General features: G+C 50.1%; 2 protein-coding genes and 1 long non-coding RNA gene across 3 annotated transcripts; all 3 read left to right on the forward strand.

Annotated features, from left to right (window-relative positions):
• Window positions 1-1,714: 1,714 nt before the first annotated feature.
• Window positions 1,715-2,659, forward strand: LOC130212271 (uncharacterized). The gene is made up of 2 exons (XR_008835270.1): window positions 1,715-1,796; window positions 1,887-2,659. It is a non-coding gene; the product is annotated as an uncharacterized LOC130212271 (long non-coding RNA).
• A 1,154-nt stretch (window positions 2,660-3,813) lies between these two features.
• On the forward strand, window positions 3,814-27,175 carry rnf150b (ring finger protein 150b). The gene is made up of 6 exons (XM_056443411.1): window positions 3,814-4,932; window positions 15,731-15,981; window positions 16,052-16,206; window positions 16,407-16,503; window positions 16,809-17,004; window positions 25,097-27,175. Exons 1-6 carry the CDS (start codon window positions 4,470-4,472, stop codon window positions 25,186-25,188), a joined length of 1,254 nt encoding a protein of 417 aa, XP_056299386.1. The 5' UTR covers window positions 3,814-4,469; the 3' UTR covers window positions 25,189-27,175.
• On the forward strand, window positions 13,264-15,212 carry LOC130211733 (transmembrane protein 181-like; the record flags this gene model as incomplete). The annotated part of the gene is given in 4 exon segments (XM_056442702.1): window positions 13,264-13,489; window positions 13,492-13,749; window positions 13,830-14,216; window positions 15,169-15,212. Coding segments are annotated over 4 exon segments (915 nt in total), but the record flags the coding sequence as incomplete, so codon positions are not given.
• Window positions 27,176-27,465: the final 290 nt, after the last annotated feature.

Raw genomic sequence — 27,465 nt, forward strand, 5'->3', positions numbered from 1 at the left:
GACCTATTTTTCATGCAAATTACATGAATATCTTTAAATAAAAATCCATATTTTAAATGAAATAATTTATTTATACCCAAATCCTACGAAACTGACTCCAGATCAGCACGTACACACATGGACTTTAAAAGCAGTGTATATGGTTTGGCACGGGCATATTTTGAGTTCTGATATTGGGCTGGTTTTTGGGCTGGTTTTGTCACACAGACCTGGCAACCCTGGTTGTGTCTCATGGCTTCAGCTCCCTTCCTGAGCACGAGTCAGTTTGAGAGTAGATTCAGGATGATAAAGATCCTCGTCATTAAATACCGCAAATATAATATACAAGATGAGGTTCTCCTCGGGGGACAGGAAGGAAAGCCTCCTGCCTGATCCCATTGGCTGCCTTGGGCCTCCTCTTCATCCCATTGGCTGCCTTGGGCCTCCTCTTCATCCCATTGGCTGCCTTGGCCAGGTGTGTCGTTGATGAGCGGCGCGCCTCGCGTCTGAAGTTGAGAATATTTTAATTTTTAACCGCGCCTGAAAAACGCAAGAAACCCGCCACGTGGCGTTTAGAAGACGAGTCTGAAAGTCGCGCCGCACCAGAGGGAATCGAAGGTTTAGCGGGCGACGCGTTTTTGAGAGGCGCGTCTCTCAACGCACGTTTTTCAGGCGCGGTTAAAAGTTAAAATATTCTCAACTTTAGACGCGAGGCGCGGAGGCGCGCCGCTCATCAACGACACACTCGGCCAAGGCAGCCAATTTCAATTCAATTCAATTCAGTTTATTTGTATAGCCCAATTTCACAAATTACAAATTAGTCTCGGAGTGCTTTACAATCTGTACACATAGACATCCCTGCCCCAAAACCTCACATCGGACCAGGAAAAACTCCCAAATAACCCTTCAGGGGGGAAAAAAGGGAAGAAACCTTCAGGAGAGCAACAGAGGAGGATCCCTCTCCAGGATGGACAGAACAATAGATGTCATGTGACCAGAAGGACAGATTTAGAGTTTAAATACATTCAATGAATGTGACAGAGTCAATCGGATCAAGCAGGAGGCTTTCCTGTGCGTGTGTGTGTGTGTGTGTGCGTAGGGACGGCTGCAGGATGGACAGCGGGCAGCAGAACTCGGGCAGCAGGAAGTCCCGACCTCCAGACAGCAGCTTCAGATCAACACTGTTATTATAATATTATTATTTTTATTATTAAGCACTTTTATTCTCTGTATAGATTTAATTTTTTTATTAGAAGATGTGGTTGTTTTTTCACGTAAAGTGTGTGTTGGGTTATACATATGTAAATGTTTATGTTGTAAATGACACTTTTATTACATTTTAGTGATATAAAAAGTGATGCCGTTTCATTAAAAATACGTTTAACAAATATGCAACAAACAACTATCATGTCAACACACACACTTTTTTGATACTTTAAGTATATTTTGCTGATAATACTTATTTACTTTTACCGATTAGAGCAGACATGGGCAAACTACGGCCCGCGGGCCACATCAGGCCCGTTAGGCTTTTTAATCCGGCCCGCCGAACTTGTCCAAATCGCGACTTTGTTTACTTCCGGTGTGCGTTGGCGCGGAAAGAACTCGTCACACGAAACCCTTCACCGTGATTTGTCAATCCGTTTGTCTGTCACCATTTTTCGAAAAAAACAACCAATGAGCACTCAGTAAATCACAAGGGACCCGCCCACCACACAGGTGAACAGCCGCAGTGATTTTGGCGAGCAGCGCGGAGCCTGGAGGAGCTGCAGAGCCACAGGAGGAACACGCAGCCAGAAGAGGTCCACTTGGACCGGGTAAGAGTCTTCACTACACGTTACGTGTCACGGTGTCCGTCCCGGTGTCCGTAACTTGCGCGCCGCGCTGACTAGTCTTATATTTTACAGAGAGGATTCACAAGCGCCTGCAGCTCCACCTGCCCGGCCAGCAGAGGTCTCGTGACACGATGACATGATGTTATTATAGTGAAGCCATATTGTAAATAGTCTGTCAATAGTTGTGTTCTGTTTTCTATTTCTCAACATGTATATAATGTAGATTTTTTTTTTAAATGTACAATACATATTTATTTTTACAAAAATAATGTAATGGTCATGTTTTATTTGCACACACCCCATGAAACTTTATCTGCAATATGAAGTAATTTCTCAGTCCCATCTTTACCATTTTGGTGAATGTGTGACAGACCACATCAGGAAGACAGGATCCTAAAGGACTGCCATCATCAGCCTTCAGCCTGGTCACCCCCTGCCTCTGGAAGGCGTCCCGTAGGATCCGGTCTCGCACACAGAGACTGGAGAACAGTTTCTTCCCGAGAGCCATCAGGCTGCTCAATGGACACCGACACACGATCGACACTTTACACTCGTCACTTTACACACACTGTCACTTTCAGCCTTGTACTGACACTTACACTTTCTATTGCACTACCTGCTTTCACTTCCTGCTACTCCCATTGTCTGTAGTCTAGTTATTATGTGTATTATATGTATATATGTTAGTATTATGTTCAGAGTTCTTGTACAGTGTGTATGTCATGTTATGTTATGTTATATTATGTTTGCTATGGTAGTTGTCGTGGTGCCTTGTCCTAAGAATTTCAGTGCCCAGTCTGACCCTGTGTCATTCTGTGCATCTGACAATAAAAGACTTGACTTGACTTGACTTTTTACTCAAAACGGTCATACAAAATTTGGTTTTCTTTATTTAATTCAATTCAATTCAGTTTATTTGTGGAGCCCAATTTCACAAATTACAAATTGGTCTCGGAGTGCTTTACAATCTGTACATATAGACATCCCTGACCTTTGACCTCACATAGGATCAGGAAAAACTCCAAATAACCCTTCAGGGGGAAAAAGGGAAGAACCCTCAAGGAGAGAACAGAGGAGGATCCCTCTCCAGGATGGACAGGTGCAAGTACATGTATCTAGCATTGTATTCAGATATTTCACTGCTTTTGTGAACCTATGACCTTTGGTAAACCAATTTCAAACACCAAAACAGTTTGTCTACATGAGTAAAGGTGTGTTTTCAGAAGAGATATGAAGAATTTTTAAAAATCGAACTTCAATTGTCAGTTTTAGGGTCATATTTTCTCGAGTAAAGCGCTGTCTGTTTGTGATGGGTTCATACACATGCTGACCAGATAACGCCGCACATCGCCCTCAATTTAAAGACCCCTTTCTAGTTTCTGCTGCAGGCAAGATATTTAATACAGTCTATCTCTCAGGACAATCTGTCCATTATTTTGCGGGGTTTAAAACAATTAGAAATTATTGAGTTTGAGTATTTCGTTGGGTAATACTTTGTTTTGAATGTTGAAAGTGATTCCATTGATCTCCTTCCAGTAAATGTTTATTATTTTAACTTTGCACCTTAAATTGAAATGTATAAAAAACTGACGCAATCTCCAGGTTTAATAAATTACATTGCGTGTCCAAATGCTCCTGGCCCGGCCCCTCTGTCACATTTTAGAACCGAATGTGGCCCGCGAGTCAAAAAGTTTGCCCACCCCTGGATTAGAGTATTCTTTTGAATGGTATAACAAATACCATTCAAAAGAATACTCTTATCGGTAAAAGTTCAGTAAATGAACGGTTGCAGTTCCTCCTCCGGGCCGCCTAGTGGCGCTGCTCGACGCCGCAGCGCATACGTCAAGTCGGAGGCATTCATAACGGAAATCAAACGCCCTTCAAGATAAAAAAGAACGACTTTCATTAGTTGGCTTTAACTCTTAAGCGCGTCTGCAATACGTGATATTTTATCACGGGCGTAATAACTGCAATAAATGGTGAGTCACAGAAGCTTTAATTGAACACTACAAGCTATTCACAATAAATACAAGCTTTTATTTCTTTTAATCATAATACCGGAAGTCCCGTACCCCCGTTAGCGCTGGTCGAGCCCAGTCAAAACAATGCAGCTTAGCTGGCCTGCTGCGTACAGCTGCTTCTCACCGGCCGTTAAATCCACCGTTAACTCCGCAGTCACCGTTAATTCACCGCCTGGTGTTTAACGGCTGGTTCTTATCCCCCGGAGCAGCTGCCTCCGCGTCGAGGCTCTCCCCGCGCGGTGTTATCGGTGTCTTGCTGTGGTGTTTTCTCGGTGACGGTTGATGGAGGCGCGTAAGAACATTAAATTAAGAGAAAGGAAAGAGGGCGTCGGCGGATCTTTCAGAACCTCCTGGTCGCGCGCTCCGGTGTTATGGAGTAGGCGCGCGTTCGCGCGGTTCTGACGCTCGCGGAGTTTTTTTGACGCTCGCGCGCTCCGACCAACGGATGAAAATGGAGACGGCGAAGGAAATCACATTCTATTGAGCCCCGGCGGATCTTTCAGAACCTCCCGGTCGCGCGCTCCGGTGGCATGGAGTAGGCGCGCGTTCGCGGGGGTTTAGACGCTCGCGTCGTTTTGACGCCCGCGCGGTGTCGCCGCTCCCTCGCTGCCGCCGCCGCTCCGGTGTCCGCGCCATGGCCGCGGGCTCGCTGGTGGCGGCCTGCCGCAGCCTGGCCCTCTCCACGTGGCTGCTGTCCTTCTGCTTCGTGCACCTGCTGTGCCTGGACTTCACCGTGGCCGAGCGCGAGGAGTGGTACACCGCCTTCGTGAACATCAGCTACGTGGACCCCGCCACGTCGGAGCCGCGCACCGAGAAGACGGAGTGCGGCCGCTACGGGGAGCACTCGCCGAAGCGCGACGTCAAGGGGGTCGCGGCGCTGCCCGCGGCGCCGCTCGACCGCCAGGGCTGCGACCCCGGCGGCCGCTTCGCCGTGCCCGCGCCGCACGCCGCCGCCGCCTGGGTGGCGCTGGTCGCCCGAGGGAACTGCAGCTACAAGGACAAGATCCGCCACGCGGCGGCGCACAACGCGTCCGCGGTGGTGGTGTTCAACGTGGGGGCGGCGAACCCCAACGAGACCATCACGATGCCCCAAGCAGGTGGAGTGGACCACCATGTGCACCACCTCCATCCTGCATCACCTCCATCATGCACCACCTCCATCCTGCACCACCTCCATCATGCACCACCTCCATCCTGTATCACCTCCATCATGCACCACCTCCATCCTGTATCACCTCCATCATGCACCACCTCCATCCTGTATCACCTCCATCATGCACCACCTCCATCATGCACCACCTCCATCATGCACCACCTCCATCCTGTATCACCTCCATCCTGTATCACCTCCATCCTGCATCACCTCCATCATGCACCACCTCCATCCTGTATCACCTCCATCATGCACCACCTCATCCTGTATCACCTCCATCATGCACCACCTCCATCATGTATCACCTCCATCATGCACCACCTCCATCATGCACCACCTCCATCCTGTATCACCTCCATCATGCACCACCTCCATCATGCACCACCTCCATCCTGCATCACCTCCATCATGCACCACCTCCATCATGCACCACCTCCATCATGCACCACCTCCATCATGTATCACCTCCATCCTGTATCACCTCCATCATGCATCACCTCCATTATGCACCACCTCCATCCTGCATCACCTCCATCATGCACCACCTCCATCCTGTATCACCTCCATCATGCATCACCTCCATCATGCACCACCTCCATCCTGCATCACCTCCATCATGCACCACCTCCATCCTGCACCACCTCCATCATGCACCACCTCCATCATGTATCACCTCCATCATGCACCACCTCCATCCTGTATCACCTCCATCATGCACCACCTCCATCCTGTATCACCTCCATCATGTATCACCTCCATCCTGTATCACCTCCATCATGCACCACCTCCATCATGTATCACCTCCATCATGCATCACCTCCATCATGCATTACATTACATTACATTACATGTCATTTAGCAGACGCTTTTATCCAAAGCGACTTACAATAAGTGCATTTCAACCTAGAGTACAAACTAAGAACAACAAGAATACAGGAAGTAACATTTCCTCAACATAGTCGAACTACAAAAGTACCATAAGTAAGTGCTATCTAAGTGCCACTGAAGTGCTAATCTGTGTTTTAATCCAGATATAGTCGGAAAAGGTGTGTTTTCAGTCTCCGACGGAAGATGTAGAGACTTTCTGCTGTCCTGATGTCAGTGGGGAGCTCGTTCCACCACTGAGGAGCCAGGACAGCAAACAGTCTGGATTTCGAGTGATTAGCTCGAGGTGCAGGAGGCACAAGTCGATTGGCTGTTGCCGAGCGGAGCGAACGTGCCGGGTGTACGGTGTGACCATATCCCGGATGTAGACGGGCCCGATCCGTCTAGAGCACGGCGCCAGGACCAGTGTTTTGAAGCGGATGCGAGCAGCCACCGTAACCACTGGAGAGAGCAGAGGAGCGGAGTGGTGTGGGTGAATTGCGGGAGGCTGAAGATCAGTCGAGCTGCTGCATTCTGTATGAGCTGCAGTGGTCGGATGGCCTTAGCAGGTAGACCAGCCAGGAGGAGTTGCAGTAGTCGAGGCGTGAAATGACCAGAGCCTGGATCAGAACCTGCGCCGCCTTCTGAGTAAGAAGAGGACCGATTCTCCTGATGTTGTGCAGCATGTACCTACAGGAACGCGTCGTCGCAGCGATGTTGGCCGTCAGGAGAGTTGACTGTCGAGTGTCACCCCGAGGTTCCTGGCAGTCCGGGTAGGGGCCAACACAGAGCTGTTGAAGGTGATAGTCAGGTCGTGGGTGGGGGAGCCTTTCCCTGGAAGGAATAGTAGCTCAGTCTTGTCAGGGTTGATCTTCAGGTGGTGAGCAGACATCCACTGAGAGATGTCAGTCAGACAGGCAGAGATTCGTGCCGCCACCCGTGTTTCGGACGGTGGAAACGAGAAGATCAGTTGGGTGTCATCAGCATAGCTATGGTAGGAGAAGCCATGCGAACGAATGACAGAGCCGAGAGAATTTGTGTACAGAGAGAAGAGGACGGGACCCAGGACGGAGCCTTGAGGAACCCCAGTAGTGAGAGGACAAGGATCAGACACAGATCCTCTCCAAGTTACCCGGTAGGTGCGGTCTTTAAGGTAGGAAGAGAAAAGAGCGAGTGCAGTGCCTGAGATCCCCAGGTCCTGAAGAGAAGAGATCAGGATCTGGTGGTTCACGGTGTCAAATGCTGCAGAAAGGTCGAGAAGGATAAGGACAGAGGAGAGAGGCTGCTCTAGCAGTGTGAAGCTGCTCAGAGACAGCAAGGAGGGCCGTCTCTGTCGAGTGGCCGGCCTTGAATCCAGACTGGTGAGGGTCAAGAAGGTTGTTACTGTGGAGATAGGAGGACACTTGGCTCAAGATAGCTCGCTCCAGAGTTTTGGAGAGAAAAGGAAGAAGAGAGACCGGTCTGTAGTTGCTGACTTCAGACGGGTCGAGCGTGGGTTTCTTCAGGAGAGGGTTGACTCTCGCCTCCTTCAGAGAGTTAGGGAAACAGCCAGTTGAGAGGGAGCTGTTAATAAGATGGGTGAGGAAGGTCAGAAGGTCAGGAGCAATAGCCTGGAGAATGGGAGACCTCCATCCTGTATCACCTCCATCATGCACCACCTCCATCATGCACCACCTCCATCATGTATCACCTCCATCATGCACCACCTCCATCATGCACCACCTCCATCATGTATCACCTCCATCATGCACCACCTCCATCGTGCACCACCTCCATCCTGTATCACCTCCATCATGCACCACCTCCATCCTGTATCACCTCCATCATGCACCACCTCCATCCTGTATCACCTCCATCATGCACCACCTCCATCCTGTATCACCTCCATCATGTATCACCTCCATCATGCACCACCTCCATCATGCACCACCTCCATCCTGTATCACCTCCATCATGCACCACCTCCATCATGTATCACCTCCATCATGCACCACCTCCATCATGTATCACCTCCATCATGCACCACCTCCATCCTGTATCACCTCCATCATGCACCACCTCCATCCTGTATCACCTCCATCATGCACCACCTCCATCCTGTATCACCTCCATCATGCACCACCTCCATCATGCACCACCTCCATCCTGCATCACCTCCATCCTGTATCACCTCCATCATGCACCACCTCCATCATGTATCACATCCATCATGCACCACCTCCATCATGCACCACCTCCATCATGTATCACCTCCATCATGTATCACATCCATCATGCACCACCTCCATCATGCACCACCTCCATCATGCACCACATCCATCCTGTATCACCTCCATCATGCACCACCTCCATCATGCACCACCTCCATCATGCACCACCTCCATCATGCATCACCTCCATCCTGTATCACCTCCATCATGCACCACCTCCATCCTGCATCACCTCCATCATGCACCACCTCCATCCTGCATCACCTCCATCCTGTATCACCTCCATCATGCACCACCTCCATCCTGTATCACCTCCATCATGCACCACCTCCATCATGCACCACCTCCATCCTGTATCACCTCCATCATGCACCACCTCCATCCTGTATCACCTCCATCATGCACCACCTCCATCCTGTATCACCTCCATCATGCACCACCTCCATCATGTATCACCTCCATCATGCACCACCTCCATCATGCACCACCTCCATCCTGTATCACCTCCATCCCGTATCACCTCCATCATGCACCACCTCCATCATGTATCACCTCCATCATGCACCACCTCCATCCTGTATCACCTCCATCATGCACCACCTCCATCCTGTATCACCTCCATCATGCACCACCTCCATCCTGTATCACCTCCATCATGCACCACCTCCATCCTGCATCACCTCCATCATGCACCACCTGCACCACCTCCATCATGCACCACCTTCATCATGCACCACCTCCATCATGCACCACCTCCATCATGCACCACCTCCATCATGCACCACCTCCATCATGTATCACCTCCATCATGCACCACCTCCATCATGCACCACCTCCATCCTGCATCACCTCCATCATGCACCACCTCCATCCTGTATCACCTCCATCATGCACCACCTCCATCATGCATCACCTCCATCATGCATCACCTCCATCATGCACCACCTCCATCCTGTATCACCTCCATCATGCATCACCTCCATCATGCACCACCTCCATCCTGCATCACCTCCATCCTGCACCACCTCCATCCTGTATCACCTCCATCATGCACCACCTCCATCCTGCATCACCTCCATCATGCACCACCTCCATCCTGCATCACCTCCATCATGCACCACCTGCATCACCTCCATCATGCACCACCTTCATCATGCACCACCTCCATCATGCACCACCTCCATCCTGTATCACCTCCATCATGCACCACCTCCATCATGTATCACCTCCATCATGCACCACCTCCATCATGCACCACCTCCATCCTGCATCACCTCCATCATGCACCACCTCCATCCTGTATCACCTCCATCATGCACCACCTCCATCATGCATCACCTCCATCATGCATCACCTCCATCATGCACCACCTCCATCCTGTATCACCTCCATCATGCATCACCTCCATCATGCACCACCTCCATCCTGTATCACCTCCATCCTGCATCACCTCCATCATGCACCACCTCCATCCTGCATCACCTCCATCATGCACCACCTCCATCATGCATCACCTCCATCATGCACCACCTCCATCATGCATCACCTCCATCATGCACCACCTCCATCCTGTATCACCTCCATCATGCATCACCTCCATCATGCACCACCTCCATCATGCATCACCTCCATCCTGCATCACCTCCATCATGTATCACCTCCATCATGCACCACCTCCATCATGCATCACCTCCATCATGCACCACCTCCATCCTGTATCACCTCCATCCTGCACCACCTCCATCATGTACCACCTCCATCATGCACCACCTCCATCCTGTATCACCTCCATCCTGCATCACCTCCATCATGCATCACCTCCATCATGCACTACCTCCATCCTGTATCACCTCCATCATGCACCACCTCCATCCTGTATCACCTCCATCATGCACCACCTCCATCCTGCACCACCTCCATCATGCACCACCTCCATCACCTCCATCCTGTATTACATTACATTACATGTCATTTAGCCGACGCTTTTATCCAAAGCGACTTACAATAAGTGCATCAACCAAGAGTACAAACTCAGAACAACAAGAATACAGGAAGTAACATTTCCTCAACATAGTCGAACTACAAAAGTACCATAAGTAAGTGCTATTTAAGAGCCACTGAAGTGCTAATCTGTGTTTTAATCCAGATATAGTCGGAAAAGGTGTGTTTTCAGTCTCCGACGGAAGATGTAGAGACTTTCTGCTGTCCTGATGTCAGTGGGGAGCTCGTTCCACCACTGAGGAGCAGGACAGCAAACAGTCTGGATGTAGAGCGATTAGCTCGAGGTGCAGGAGGCACGAGTCGATTGGCTGTTGCCGAGCGGAGCGAACGTGCCGGGGTGTACGGTGTGACCACATCCAGGATGTAGACGGGGCCCGATCCGTCTAGAGCACGGTACGCCAGGACCAGTGTTTTGAAGCGGATGCGAGCAGCCACCGGTAACCAGTGGAGAGAGCGGAGGAGCGGAGTGTTGTGGGTGAATTTCGGGAGACTGAAGACCAGTCGAGCTGCTGCATTCTGGATGAGCTGCAGGGGTCGGATGGCCTTAGCAGGTAGACCAGCCAGGAGGGAGTTGCAGTAGTCGAGGCGTGAAATGACCAGAGCCTGGATCAGAACCTGTGCCGCCTTCTGAGTAAGAAGAGGCCGTATTCTCCTGATGTTGTGCAGCATGTACCTACAGGAACGCGTCGTCACAGTGATGTTGGCCGTCAGGTTGACTGTCTAGTGTCACCCCGAGGTTCCTGGCAGTCGGGGGCGGGGCCACAGAGCTGGTGAAGGTGGTAGTCAGGTCATGGGTGGGGGAGCCTTTCCCTGGAAGGAATAGTAGCTCGGTCTTGTCAGGGTTGATCTTCAGGTGGTGAGCAGACATCCACTGAGAGATGTCGGTCAGACAGGCAGAGATTCGCGCCGCCACCCGTGTTTCGGACGGTGGAAACGAGAAGATCAGTTGGGTGTCATCGGCATAGCTATGGTAGGAGAAGCCATGCGAACGAATGACAGAGCCGAGAGAATTAGTGTACAGAGAGAAGAGGAGGGGACCCAGGACGGAGCCTTGAGGAACCCCATAGTGAGAGGAAGAGGAGGGGACCCAGGACAGAGCCTTGAGGAACCCCATAGTGAGAGGAAGAGGAGGGGACCCAGGACGGAGCCTTGAGGAACCCCATAGTGAGAGGAAGAGGAGGGGACCCAGGACGGAGCCTTGAGGAACCCCAGTAGTGAGAGGAAGAGGAGGGGACCCAGGACGGAGCCTTGAGGAACCCCATAGTGAGAGGAAGAGAAGGGGACCCAGGACGGAGCCTTGAGGACCCCATAGTGAGAGGACAAGGATCAGACACAGATCCTCTCCAAGTTACCCGGTAGGTGCGGTCTTTAAGGTAGGAAGAGAAAAGAGCGAGTGCAGTGCCTGAGATCCCCAGGTCCTGAAGAGAAGAGATATGGATCTGGTGGTTCACGGTGTCAAATGCTGCAGAAAGGTCTAGAAGGATAAGGACAGAGGAGAGAGAGGCTGCTCTAGCAGTGTGAAGCTGCTCAGAGACAGCAAGGAGGGCAGTCACTGTATCACCTCCATCCTGCACCAGGGGGTGGTCTTATGAGGGAATGATCATCCTCTGTGACGCGTTTACCTCTCCTGCCTTTGTCTTCACCTCAGAAGTTCAGGTGAATCTCAATTCAATTCAATTCAAGTTTTTTATTGTCACATCCCCTTTTATACAAGTATAATCGGTTCGTGAAATTCTTATGTGCAAAACACCCGACAGCAGTAGCAGACTAAAAAAAGAATAAGAATGAGAATAAACTATACAATATCCACACAAAAAAAAAAAAGAAGAAAGTATTAACAATATATATATAAAACAATGTAATAGAATATACATCATGGCAATATATATATATAAAACAATGTAATAAAATATACACTTTTTTTTGAGACTATATATATATTTATATGTATATACATACAATATATATATATATAAACAATGTAATAAAATATACACCATGGCCATAGATATTCACAGAATATGTTCTGGTGTGTAGTGTTAATGAGGGTCTCAGTCCTTGTTCAGCAGCCTGATGGCCTGACTGAAGAAGCTGTTCTCAGTCTGTTTGTGCGGCACTTGATACTGCGGTATCGCCTGCCTGACGGTAGAAGGGTGAACAGTTTGTGGCCGGGGTGGTTATTGTCTTTCATCATCCGCTTGGCCCTGGCCACGCACCGCTTGGTGTATATGTCCAGGATGGAGGGAAGCTCACCTCCAACGATGTACTGTGCCGACCGCACCACCCTCTGTAGTGCCCTACGCTCCAGGGCGGTGCAGTTCCCGTACCAGACGGTGATGCAACCTGTCAGAACACTCTCGATGGTACTGGTGTAGAATGTTCTGAGGATGCGGGGGGCCATGTTGAATTTCCTCAGTCGCCTAAGGAAATACAGGCGTTGTTGGGCCCTTTTCACCACGTGAGTGGTGTGCGTGGTCCATGTGAGGTCCTCGGAGATGTGCACGCCGAGGAACTTGAAGCCGCTGACCCTCTCTACTGCGACTCCGTCTATGGAGATGGGGGTGTGCTCTCCTCTCCGCTTCCTGTAGTCCATGCCATCATGAGTAGTGGAGACCTGTGGTCCAGATAGGAAGCTGTCATCTCACAGAGCAACAGGTGTTATTGTCATGTCCGGTTAAAGGTGTGGTAAGGTATATATATATATTAGAGATGCACCGATCAGGTTTTTGGTGCCGATCACTGAAATCAGTATCTGCCGATCCGACAATACCGATCACGGTGTCGATTGAAGCATTCTATTTATTGTGTAGCATTATTGCTATGAGGAAATACATATATAAAACAACTCAAACATTAAAGAAATTACAGATTTCTTTCAACATTTAGGACTTTTACTTTGAAAAATGTCCTTGTGGCAGCGGGGTGTGTTTAAGCTCGGCTGCAGAGTGGGTGGAGCGGGGGTGTGGTTCAGGGAACGGTGTCTAATTGTCATCAGCTGGTCGGGTGACAATCAGACCAGCTGATGACAATCTGGGTTTGTGTATCTACGAGGCTCTGTCCCCATAAAGGAGCTGGACAGGAGGAAGAGGGGAGCCATGAGCAGGGACACAGTCGGCGGTCAGAGCGCTCAAATAAAGCCCGTTACCAACGTTCCCTCTGGTTGCGCATTGCTTGGTGCTTAGGGGGGGGGAAACCTACCGGTGACGGCCACGAACCTGTCACACTCTCTGAGGAAGTTCTCTATGAGGGATTGGGGCATAGAACAGAAGTGGATGTCCATCCTGCTCCCTATGCTGTTGCTCTACAATGATCCATTTTTCCCGCTGTCATTCCTGGTGAACAGCTGGTTTCCAGGGACGTTAGACACTTTCTTCCAGGCTCTGTTCCTGTGTGCGCTGCTGCTCTTCTGGCTCTGTGTTTACCATGGCTTCAGGGGGAGAGGAAATGTCTGACGTTCTACTTGCCGAAGCTGATAATTGTAGGTTTTCTGTGGCTGTCGGCGGTTACACTGGGCATTTGGCAAACGGTTAATGAACTCCAAGACCCTACCTATCAGTATAAAGTGGACATAGTGAACTTTCAGGGCATGAAGGTCTTCTTCCTGATCGTAGTTGCCCTCTACATCCTCTACCTGATTTTCCTGGTCGTCAGAGCTTGTTCTGAACTCAAGAACATGCCTTACTCTGGTATCACAGCACACCTCTCAGGGTTTGATTCAATTGCTATCAGTATGATTACATTAATGTGCTGTGTTTTCAACCACCAGATCTCCGGCTCAGGTTTTTGACAGCTCTGACGTTTGTGGTCCTTGTTATAAGCATGGTCATCCTCTACCTGAGGTTTGGTGCCAAGGCTCTCCAAGACAACTTTGTTGCTGAACTGTCGACGCATTACCAAAACTCAGCTGAATTTTTATCATTCTATGGTCTACTCAATTTTTACTTGTATACATTGGCATTTGTGTATTCTCCCTCCAAAAATGCACTTTATGACTCCCAGTTGAAGGATAATCCTGCTTTCTCCATGCTAAATGACTCAGATGATGAAGTAATATATGGGAGTGATTATGAAGACATGCCTTTACGAAACGGACGTGCTATCAAAGCAACCGCCAAGTACCAGGATGAGTGTGACAGGTTCGTGGCCGTCACCGGTAGGTTTCCCCCCCCCTAAGCACCAAGCAATGCGCAACCAGAGGGAACGTTGGTAACGGGCTTTATTTGAGCGCTCTGACCGCCGACTGTGTCTCTGCTCATGGCTCCCCTCTTCCTCCTGTCCAGCTCCTTTATGGGGACAGAGCCTCGCAGATACACAAACCTAGATTGTCATCAGCTGGTCTGATTGTCACCCGACCAGCTGATGACAATTAGACACCGTTCCCTGAACCACACCCCCGCTCCACCCACTCTGCAGCCGAGCTTAAACACACCCCGCTGCCACAGTCCTAATTGATACATTAAAATAGTTTGATTGCTATTGTTGGGGATTTCAGATATGTATGGAACACATCTGCATCATTCATTTCCTGGATCTCTTGGGGAAATCTATTTACAGGACTTTGTTTAACATACAAAAGTCTGACTTATTTTTATAAACTCTTCCTTGGTACAGAAACAATGTTTTAATGTTAGCAGAATTTAAGCTAAATCTCAGAAACGATCTCTAAAGATACTAAATCACTTCATTGTTTACTTTTATATGTTAGTGCAGTGGTAACCAACCTGCGGCCCGGATCCGGCCCGCCTCCACATGTGGACCGGCCCCCTGAACAGAACCAGAGACGCGTTCCGATGTATTATGTTGTTCACCTGGCCCGCTGCCGTTGAGATTGCAGTGAGACGCGGAGAAAATGTGAAGTGGTGCTCTTCTTCACAATAGAACGTCTTTGATGGGACGTGTCGCGTCTCGGCCAATCAGCGTTCAGATGTCCACAGCGTTTGGGAAGTTAGGTTAGCTTGAATGTGAGCCACTACATCTGCTGCTGTCACGCTGCACGGTGTAGCGATGCTAACGAAGTACCGTACGTTAAACACGATGTGATTTAGCATATTTCATTAAAAGAGCGATCAGAGCTCCGCTCCGTTAAACGCTGTCTGCACGCGCAGCGCTCACAGCGAGTGGCGTCAATCCCCCCGCCGCTCGTTGGTGAGGATCCCCTCTGACCTCTGACCTCTGCGGCCCTCGCCGGGCGCATCGTCTCCGTTGCGCCGCGATTGAAACGTCTGATAGTTCTCAGATGTGACGTCATCTGATCGGCCGTTTTGAGAACGCCGATCAAAACCGATAATGGGAATATCGGCCGATATGGATCGGCGCATCCCGATATATAATACATTATATATATATTATAATTATATATAACAAAAATAAAATGTAATCTAAATTATATATAACAGAACATATATATTTATGACATATTATAGATCGTTTAATATATCAATAATTTAGACACAGGGATGTACAGACATCCTCATTTCACTACACACTAAATAAGAGGGAGTGTGTCCATTAAAGAGGACAATAATTCATTTATATTAATATACAAATGTAGGAAGTACCACTTCAGAGGCAGACGCCTCACAATCAACACATTTAGTGAGTTTTTTCTAAGCGTGTGTGTGTGTATATCTGTATATCTATATTCTTGTGTCCCGTCTGTTCCTCCAGGCACCGGCGACGTCGTCTCCATCATGATCCCCGAGCCCAAAGGTCGCGAGGTGGCGTCGCTGCTGGAGCGCAACGTGACGGTGACGCTGAGCATCAGCCTCGGCACCAGGAACCTGCAGAAGTACGTGAGCCGCACGTCGGTGGTGTTCGTGTCCATCTCCTTCATCGTGCTGATGACCATCTCTCTGGCCTGGCTCGTCTTCTACTACATCCAGAGGTTCAGATACGCCAACGCCCGGGACCGCAACCAGGTAGGACCCACAATGCACCTCTGAGGGTCCGAGTCCTCGCGGAGCTGCTGAATGCCCCCCCCCCCTCCAGCGTCGTCTTGGCGACGCGGCGAAGAAGGCCATCGGCAAGCTGCAACTGCGCAGCATCAGGAGGGGCGACCAGGAGACGGAGGCCGACTTCGACAACTGTGCCGTCTGCATCGAGGGCTACCGGCCCCACGACGTGGTGCGCGTGCTGCCCTGCAGGTACGGCCGCCGGGCTTTTATTGTGAAAGGTACAACCAGGTGGACGGACTACCAGGCCCGTGATTGGTCGATGCCGTCAGTATGTTCTGGTGTTAAAGTACCAAAGTGAACAACTGGTAAACTTAGTAAGAACTTAAGTGTGAAGACATGTTATGTTTCCTCCTGACGGCATAAACAACTGTTGTTGTTGTTCCCTGCAGACACTTGTTCCATAAGAGCTGCGTGGACCCGTGGCTTCTGGACCACCGCACCTGTCCCATGTGCAAGATGAACATCCTCAAAGCCCTCGGCATCGCTGTGAGTCATTTGATTGCATTCTCTCTCCTGACCACCAGGGGACTCCTCTGGTTGTATAGAAGTATGCTTCATGTGTTAAAGCTGCATTCTCTCTCCTGACCACCAGGGGACTCCTCTGGTTGTATAGAAGTATGCTTCATGTGTTAAAGCTGCATTCTCTCTCCTGACCACCAGGGGGCTCCTCTGGTTGTATAGAAGTATGCTTCATGTGTTAAAGCTGCATTCTCTCCCTGACCACCAGGAGGCTCCTCTGGTTGTATAGAAGCTGCATTAAACCAACATATAGGCCTCCTTCTTCCCTCCAGCTGAACGCAGACTGCCTGGACGACCTCCCGTTGGACTACGACCTGGGCGGGGGGGTTGTGGGCGGGGCCTTGGCCGTGGCGTCCAGCGACGGCTCCTCGGTGGCGCTGGACGCTGGCGTGAGGCGAGTGGGGCTCCCTCAGGACCACCAGGACCCCCTGAGAGACTCCATGAGGGCCACCACGGACACACACACGGGTAACACACACAGGGGTAACACACACACGGGTAACACACACGCACACACGGGTAACACACACACGGGTAACACACACACACACACGGGTAACACACACACGGGTAACACACACACGGGTAACACACACGGGTAACACGCACACACACACGGGTAACACACACACGGGTAACACACACACGGGTAACACACATGCACACACACACGGGTAACACACACACACACACGCGTAACATGCACACACACAGGTAACACACACACACACGGGTAACACACACACGGGTAACACACACACGGGTAACACACACACGGGTAACACACACACACGGGTAACACACACACGGGTAACACACACACGGGTAACACACACACACAGGTAACACGCACACACACACGGGTAACACACACACGGGTAACACGCACACACACACGGGTAACACACACACGGGTAACACACACGCACACACACACGGGTAACACACACACGGGTAACACACACGGGTAACACACACAGGTAACACACGGGTAACACACACGGGTAACACACACACGGGTAACACACACGGGTAACACACACACACGGGTAACACACACGGGTAACACACACGGGTAACACACACGGGTAACACACACGGGTAACACACACGGGTAACACACGGGTAACACACACGGGTAACACACACGGGTAACACACACGGGTAACACACACGGGTAACACACACGGGTAACACACACGGGTAACACACACACGGGTAACACACACGGGTAACACACACGGGTAACACACACGGGTAACACACACGGGTAACACACACACGGGTAACACACACACACACGGGTAACACACACGGGTAACACACACACGGGTAACACACACACGGGTAACACGCACACACACACACGGGTAACACACACACGGGTAACACACAAGCACACACGGGTAACACACACACGGGTAACACACACGGGTAACACACACGGGTAACACACACACACGGGTAACACACATGCACACACAGTAATACACACGGTAATACACACACACGGGTAACACGCACACACACACGGGTAACACACACACGGGTAACACACATGCACACACACGGGTAACACGCACACACACACGGGTAACACACACACGGGTAACACACACACACGGGTAACACACACACACGGGTAACACGCACACACACACGGGTAACACACACACACACAGTAACACACACACACACACGGGTAACACACACACACGGGTAACACACACGGGTAACACACACGGGTAACACACACGGGTAACACACACGGGTAACACACACGGGTAACACACACGGGTAACACACACACACAGGTAACACACACACAGGTAACACACACACAGGTAACACACACACACAGGTAACACACACACACACACGGGTAACACACACAGGTAACACACACACACACGGGTAACATGCACACACACACAGGTAACACACACACACACACGGGTAACACACACACACACACGGGTAACACACACACGGGTAACACACACACGGGTAACACACACACACGGGTAACACACACACGGGTAACACGCACACACACACGGGTAACACACACACACACACGGGTAACACACACACACAGGTAACACACACACGGGTAACACACACACAGGTAACACACACACACACAGGTACACACAGGTAACACACACACGGGTAACGCACACACACACGGGTAACACGCGTAACACGCACACACACACAGGTAACACGCACACGGGTAACACACACACACACACAGGTAACACACACACACGGGTAACACACACACGGGTAACACGCACACACACACGGGTAACACACACACGGGTAACACACACGGGTAACACACACGCACACACAGGTAACACACACGGGTAACACACACACGGGTAACACACACACACACGGGTAACACACACACGGGTAACACACACACACGGGTAACACGCGTAACACGCACACACACGGGTAACACACACACACGGGTAATACACACAGGTAACACACACACACGGGTAACACACACACGGTAATACACACACACACACAGAGACACACACGTAACACACACACAGGTAACACACACACGGGTAACACACACACACACACGGGTAACACACACAGGTAACACACACGGGTAACACACACAGGTAACACACACGGGTAACACACACAGGTAACACACACGGGTAACACACACAGGTAACACACGGGTAACACACACACACACGGGTAACACACACGGGTAACACGCACACACACACGGGTAACACACACACACACACACACGGGTAACACACACACGGGTAACACGCACACACACACGGGTAACACACACACACGGGTAAACACACACACGGGTAACACACACACACACAGGTAACACGCACACGGGTAACACACACACACACGGGTAACACGCACACACACACGGGTAACACACACGGGTAACACACACACGGGTAACACGCACACACACACGGGTAACACACACACGGGTAACACACACACGGGTAACACACACACACACGGGTAACACACACACACACGGGTAACACACACACGGGTAACACACACACAGGTAACACACACACGGGTAACACACACACACACACGGGTAACACGCGTAACACGCACACACACACAGGTAACACACACACGGGTAACACACACACACACACACACACACACGGGTAACACACACAGGTAACACACACACACACACGGGTAACACACACAGGTAACACGCACACACACACGGGTAACACACACACGGGTAACACGCACACACACACAGGTAACACACACACACGGGTAACACACACGGGTAACACGCACACACACACGGGTAACACACACGGGTAACACACACAGGTAACACGCACAACATGCACACACACACACGGGTAACACACACACAAGGGTAACACACACACACACACGGGTAACACGCACACACACACGGGTAACACACACACACGGGTAACACACACGGGTAACACACACACACGGGTAACACACACACACACACGGGTAACACACACACACACACGGGTAACACACACACACACACGGGTAACACACACACGGGTAACACACACGGGTAACACACACGCACACACAGGTAACACGCACACACACACGGGTAACACACACACACACGGGTAACACGCACACGGTACACACACACACGGTACACACACACACGGTACACACACACGGTACACACACACGGTACACACGGTACACACACACGGGTAACACACACAGGTAACACACGGGTAACACACAGGTAACACACACACACACGGGTAACACACACAGGTAACACACACACACACACGGGTAACACACAGGTAACACGCACACACACACGGGTAACACGCACACACACACGGGTAACACACACAGGTAACACGCACACACACACAGGTAACACGCACACGGGTAACACACACACACACACGGGTAACACGCACACACACACACGGGTAACACACACACGGGTAACACACACACACACGGGTAACACACACACACGGGTAACACACACACGCGTAACATGCACACACACAGGTAACACACACACGGGTAACACACACACACAGGTAACACGCACACACACACGGGTAACACACACACACACACGGGTAACACGCACACACACACACGGGTAACACGCGTAACACGCACACACACAGGTAACACACACACGGGTAACACGCACACACACACGGGTAACACACACACACACACGGGTAACACACACACGGGTAACACGCACACACACGGGTAACACACACACACACGGGTAACACACACAGGTAACACACACACACACGGGTAACACGCACACACACACGGGTAACACACACAGGTAACACGCACACACGGGTAACACACAGGTAACACACACGGGTAACACACACACAGGTAACACACACGGGTAACACACACGTAACACACACACGGGTAACACACACACAGGTAACACACACACACGGGTAACACACACACACGTAACACGCACACACACGGGTAACACGCGTAACACACACACAGGTAACACACACATACACACACAGGTAACACACACACACACGGTAACACACACACACGGGTAACACACACGGTAACACACACACACACACGGTAACACACACACGGTAACACATACACACACGGTAATACACACACACACGGTAACACACACACACGGTAACACACACACACGGTAACACACACACACACGGGTAACATACACACGGTAACACACACACACAGGTAACACACACACGGTAATATACACACGGTACACACACACACACACACACACACAGGTAACACGCACACACACACAGGTAACACGCACACGGGTAACACACACACGGTAACACACATACACACACACACACACAGGTAACACACACACGGTAACACACACACACACGGTAACACACACACACACACACGGGTAACACACACACGGGTAACACACACACAGGTAACACACACACACGGGTAACACACACACACAGGTAACACACACACGGGTAACACGCACACACACACACACGCGTAACATGCACACACACAGGTAACACACACACACACGGGTAACACACACACGGGTAACACGCACACACACACACAGGTAACACACACACACACGCGTAACACGCACACACACAGGTAACACACACACAGGTAACACGCACACACACACGGGTAACACACACACACACACACAGGTAACACACACACGGGTAACACACACAGGTAACACACACACACACGGGTAACACACAAGCACACACGGGTAACATGCACACACACACGCGTAACATGCACACACACAGGTAACACACACGGGTAACACACACACACACGGGTAACACACATGCACACACACGGGTAACACACACACAGGTAACACACACACACGGGTAACACACACACACGTAACACACACACACGGGTAACACGCACACATACACACACACGGTAACACACACGGGTAACACACACACACGGGTAACACACACACAATACACACACGGGTAACACACACACACACACACACACACACAGGTAACACACACACACGGGTAACACACACACACAGGTAACACGCACACACACACGGGTAACACACACACAGGTAACACGCACACACACACGGGTAACACGACACACACAGGTAACACACATACACACGGGTAACACACACACGGGTAACACGCACACACACACGGGTAACACGCGTAACACGCACACACACGGGTAACACGCACACACACACGGGTAACGCACACACACACGGGTAACACGGGTAACACACACACACACAGGTAACACACGGGTAACACACACACACACACGGGTAACACACACACACACACACACACACACACAGGTAACACGCACACACACACGGGTAACACACACACACACACAGGTAACACACACACGGGTAACACACACACACACGGGTAACACACACACACACACGGGTAACACACACACACACACACAGGTAACACACACACGGGTAACACACACAGGTAACACACGGGTAACACACACACACACGGGTAACACACACACAGGTAACACACACACGGGTAACATGCACACACACAGGTAACACACACACACACGGGTAACACACACAGGTAACACGCACACACACAGGTAACACACACACACACACGGGTAACACACACACACGGGTAACACACACGGTAACACACACGGGTAACACACACACAGGTAACACGCACACACACACGGGTAACACACACAGGTAACACGCACACACACACAGGTAACACGCACACGGGTAACACACACACACACACGGGTAACACACACACACGGTAACACACACACACGGTAACACACACAGGTAACACGCACACACACACAGGTAACACGCACACGGGTAACACACACACACACACGGGTAACACGCACACACACACACGGGTAACACGCGTAACACGCACACACACAGGTAACACACACACACACGGGTAACACACACACGGGTAACACACACATGTAACACACACACAGGTAACACACACACACACACACACACACAGGTAACACACACACAGGTAACACACAGGTAACACACACACAGGTAACACACACGTAACACACAGGTAACACACACACACACACACACACACACACACGGGTAACACACACACAGGTAACACACAGGTAACACACACACACGGGTAACACAGGTAACACACACACACGCGTAACACGCACACACACACAGGTAACACGCACACGGGTAACACACACACACACACACGGGTAACACACGGGTAACACGCACACACACACAGGTAACACACACACGGGTAACACGCACACACACGGGTAACACACACAGGTAACACACACACACACGGGTAACACGCACACACACACAGGTAACACACACAGGTAACACGCACACACACACGGGTAACACACACACGGGTAACACACACACACGCGTAACATGCACACACACAGGTAACACACACGGGTAACACACACACACACGGGTAACACACATGCACACACACGGGTAACACGCACGCACACACGGGTAACACACACAGGTAACACACGGGTAACACACAGGTAACACACACGGGTAACACACAGGTAACACACACAGGTAACTCACACACACGGGTAACACACACACACGGGTAACACACACACACAGGTAACACGCACACACACACGGGTAACACACACACAGGTAACACACACACACAGGTAACACACACACACACACGGGTAACACACAGGTAACACGCACACACACACGGGTAACACACACACACACGGGTAACACACACAGGTAACACACACACACAGGTAACACACGGGTAACACACACACACAGGTAACACGCACACACACACGGGTAACACACACACACACAGGTAACACACACACGGGTAACACACACACACACACAGGTAACACACACACGGGTAACACACACACGGGTAACACACACACGGGTAACACGCACACACACACGGGTAACACGCACACACACACACAGGTAACACGCACACACACACAGGTAACACACACACACACAGGTAACACACACACGGGTAACACACACACAGGTAACACACACACGGGTAACACACACACACACACGTAACACGCACACACACACAGGTAACACACACACACACAGGTAACACACACACGGGTAACACACACACAGGTAACACACACACGGGTAACACACACGGGTAACACACACACAGGTAACACACACACGGGTAACACACACACACACACGGGTAACACACACACGGGTAACACACACACACGGGTAACATGCGTAACACGCACACACACGGGTAACACACACACACACAGGTAACACGCACACACACGTAACACGCGTAACACACACACACACGGGTAACACGCACACACGGTAACACGCACACACACACGGGTAACATGCACTCACACACACATGGGTAACACACACACACACACGGGTAACACGCGTAACACACACACACGGTAACACACACACACACACGGTAACATGCACTCACACACACATGGGTAACACACACACACACACGGGTAACACACACTCACACACACACGGGTAACACGCACTCACACACACACAGGTAACACGCACTCTCACACACACTGTGCTTTACTGACACCTAGTGGTGTTTCTGACACATTACACTTTTATCTGCCAACAAATGACTTAGTGAGTGACAAATCAAATAATTAATAATTGGCAAATTAATATATACATACATATTTATTGCCATTAAAAAAACTATATTTAAAATTATATTTATTTCCTTGAAAAAGAAATATGTATTTATTGCCATTAAAAAATTAGATATATTTTAATTTTTTCTGGCAATAATTATATATATATATAATAAAAGAAATTCAACATGTTTTTAATTCTTTTATGTTTTGTTATTCTAACTGTGTATGTAAATATATGTTTCTAATATCTATATTTATTTCCATCCGACTCCGCCAGGTGAACTGCAGCCGATGGTCATCACCGTGGAAACGGGCCTCTCGGACGAGGAGGGGCCCGTGGACCCGTGTCAGCTGGGGGACACGTCCTGAGAGGCGCCCAACAGAACCAGACTAGAACCCCAGACCCCCCCCACGCCGCCCCCTACCACCACCCGCCAACACCCTCCTATCAGGTTCAGATGTGATCCAGACCTGGTGGACCCGAAGCTTCGGAGAACTGATCCAGAACCTAGCTGGACCAAACCATCGAGTCTGGACCGCAGGGGGGGGACTGGAGTCTGGACTGATGGGTTTGCACATCGTGGACTTGAGTTAGTTTACGGGGTTGGCTTTGATCTGGACTCCAGGGTTTGGAGTCGTGGAGGTAGGACCAGAACCGGACCTGTTTAACGCGGGAACCCTGATCTCGTGGACATTTGAGGTCCGGAGGTCCAGAGGGGTCCAACCCGAGTCGGGCGCCAGAGCAGGGTCCGGTTCTCTGGGTCGTCGTTCCCTCTTGGACCTTTTTATCTGGATTATTGTGTTTCCTGGTTTTCCTCCCGGTGGAGACGCACACCAGGTGATCAGGACCTGTGGTGGTGGTCCAGAACCAGGTGATCAGGACCTGTGGTGGTGGTCCAGAACCAGGTGATCAGGACCTGTGGTGGTGGTCCAGAACCAGGTGGTGGTGGTCCAGAACCAGGTGATCAGGACCTGTGGTGGTGGTCCAGAACCAGGTGATCAGGCCCTGGTGGTGGTCCAGAACCAGGTGATCAGGACCTGGTGGTGGTCCAGAACCAGGTGATCAGGACCTGTGGTGGTGGTCCAGAACCAGGTGATCAGGACCTGTGGTGGTCCAGAACCAGGTCATTGTGTCTTCTTCTGGCGTTTGACCTCGTGGTCGTATTCACCCGCTGTGACGTAACCATGACAACCACCACGAGGCTCCTTTGATCTTTCACACATGTTTAGATTTTAAAGCGCTTCGGAGAACGCGGTAACCAGAGGAACGCCACCAATCAACCCGCCGGACTCTTTGACGGCAGCCATGTTGGAAACGTGGCTATTCTACGTGGTTATTCCACATGGTTATTCTACGTGTGTATTCTACGTGGTTATTCCACATGTGTATTCTACGTGGTTATTCTACGTCGTTATTCCACACGGTTATTCTACGTGGTTATTCCACATGGTTATTCTACGTGTTTAGTCCACACGGTTATTCCACATGGTTATTCTACATGGTTATTCCACGTGGTTATGCTACGTGGTTATTCCACGTGGTTATGCTACGTGGTTATTCTACGTGGTTATTCCACGTGGTTATTCCACGTGCTTATGCTACGTGGTTATTCCACGTGTGTATTCTACGTGGTTATTCCACATGGTTATTCCATGTGTGTATTCTACGTGGTTATTCTACATGTGTATTCTACGTGGTTATTGCACGTGGTTATTCTACGTGTGTATTCTACGTGTTTAATCCACGTGGTTATTCTACATCGTTATTGCACGTGGTTGTTCTACGTCGTTATTCCACACGGTTATTCTACGTGGTTATTCCACATGGTTATTCTACGTGTTTAGTCCACACAGTTATTCCACATGGTTATTCTACATGGTTATTCCACGTGGTTATGCTACGTGGTTATTTTATGTGGTTATTCCACATGGTTATGCTACATGGTTATTCCACATGGTTATTCCATGTGGTTATTCTACGTGGTTATGATATATGGTTATTCCACGTGGTTATGCTACATGGTTATTCTGTGGTTATTACACGTGGTTATGTGACATGGTTATTCCACATGGTTATTCTACGTGGTTATGCGACGTGGTTATTCCACATGGTTATGCCACGTGGTTATTCTACGTGGTTATGCTACGTGGTTATTCCACGTGGTTATGCTACATGGTTATTCCACGTGGCTATGCTACGTGGTTATTCTACGTGGTTATGCTACATGGTTATTCTACGTGGTTATGCCACGTGGTTATTCCACGTGGTTATTCTACGTGGTTATTCTGTGATTATTCGACGTGGTTATGCTACGTGGTTATTCAACGTGGTTATGCTACGTGGTTATGCTACGTGGTTATTCCACGTGGTTATGCTACGTGGTTATTCTACGTGGTTATGCTACATGGTTATTCTACGTGGTTATGCTATGTGGTTATGCTACGTGGTTATGCTACGTGGTTATGCTACGTGGTTATGCTACGTGGTTATGCTACGTGGTTATTCCACGTGGTTATGCTACGTGGTTATGCTACATGGTCATTCCACGTGGTTATGCTATGTGGTTATGCTATGTGGTTATTCCACGTGGTTATGCTACGTGGTTATTCCACGTGGTTATGCTACGTGGTTATGCTACGTGGTTA

This window comes from Pseudoliparis swirei, chromosome 21, assembly GCF_029220125.1.
Source record: "Pseudoliparis swirei isolate HS2019 ecotype Mariana Trench chromosome 21, NWPU_hadal_v1, whole genome shotgun sequence".
In the NCBI taxonomy this organism is placed as follows: domain Eukaryota; kingdom Metazoa; phylum Chordata; class Actinopteri; order Perciformes; family Liparidae; genus Pseudoliparis; species Pseudoliparis swirei.

Bases quoted from the DNA above. Each gene is read 5' to 3' on its own strand.
- rnf150b (XM_056443411.1), top strand. From the start codon at position 4,470: ATGGCCGCGGGCTCGCTGGTGGCGGCCTGCCGCAGCCTGGCCCTCTCC. The intron at 4,933-15,730 runs GTGGAGTGGACC...CTGTTCCTCCAG, and splicing joins CATCACGATGCCCCAAGCAG to GCACCGGCGACGTCGTCTCC. The intron at 15,982-16,051 runs GTAGGACCCACA...CCCCCCCTCCAG, and splicing joins ACGCCCGGGACCGCAACCAG to CGTCGTCTTGGCGACGCGGC.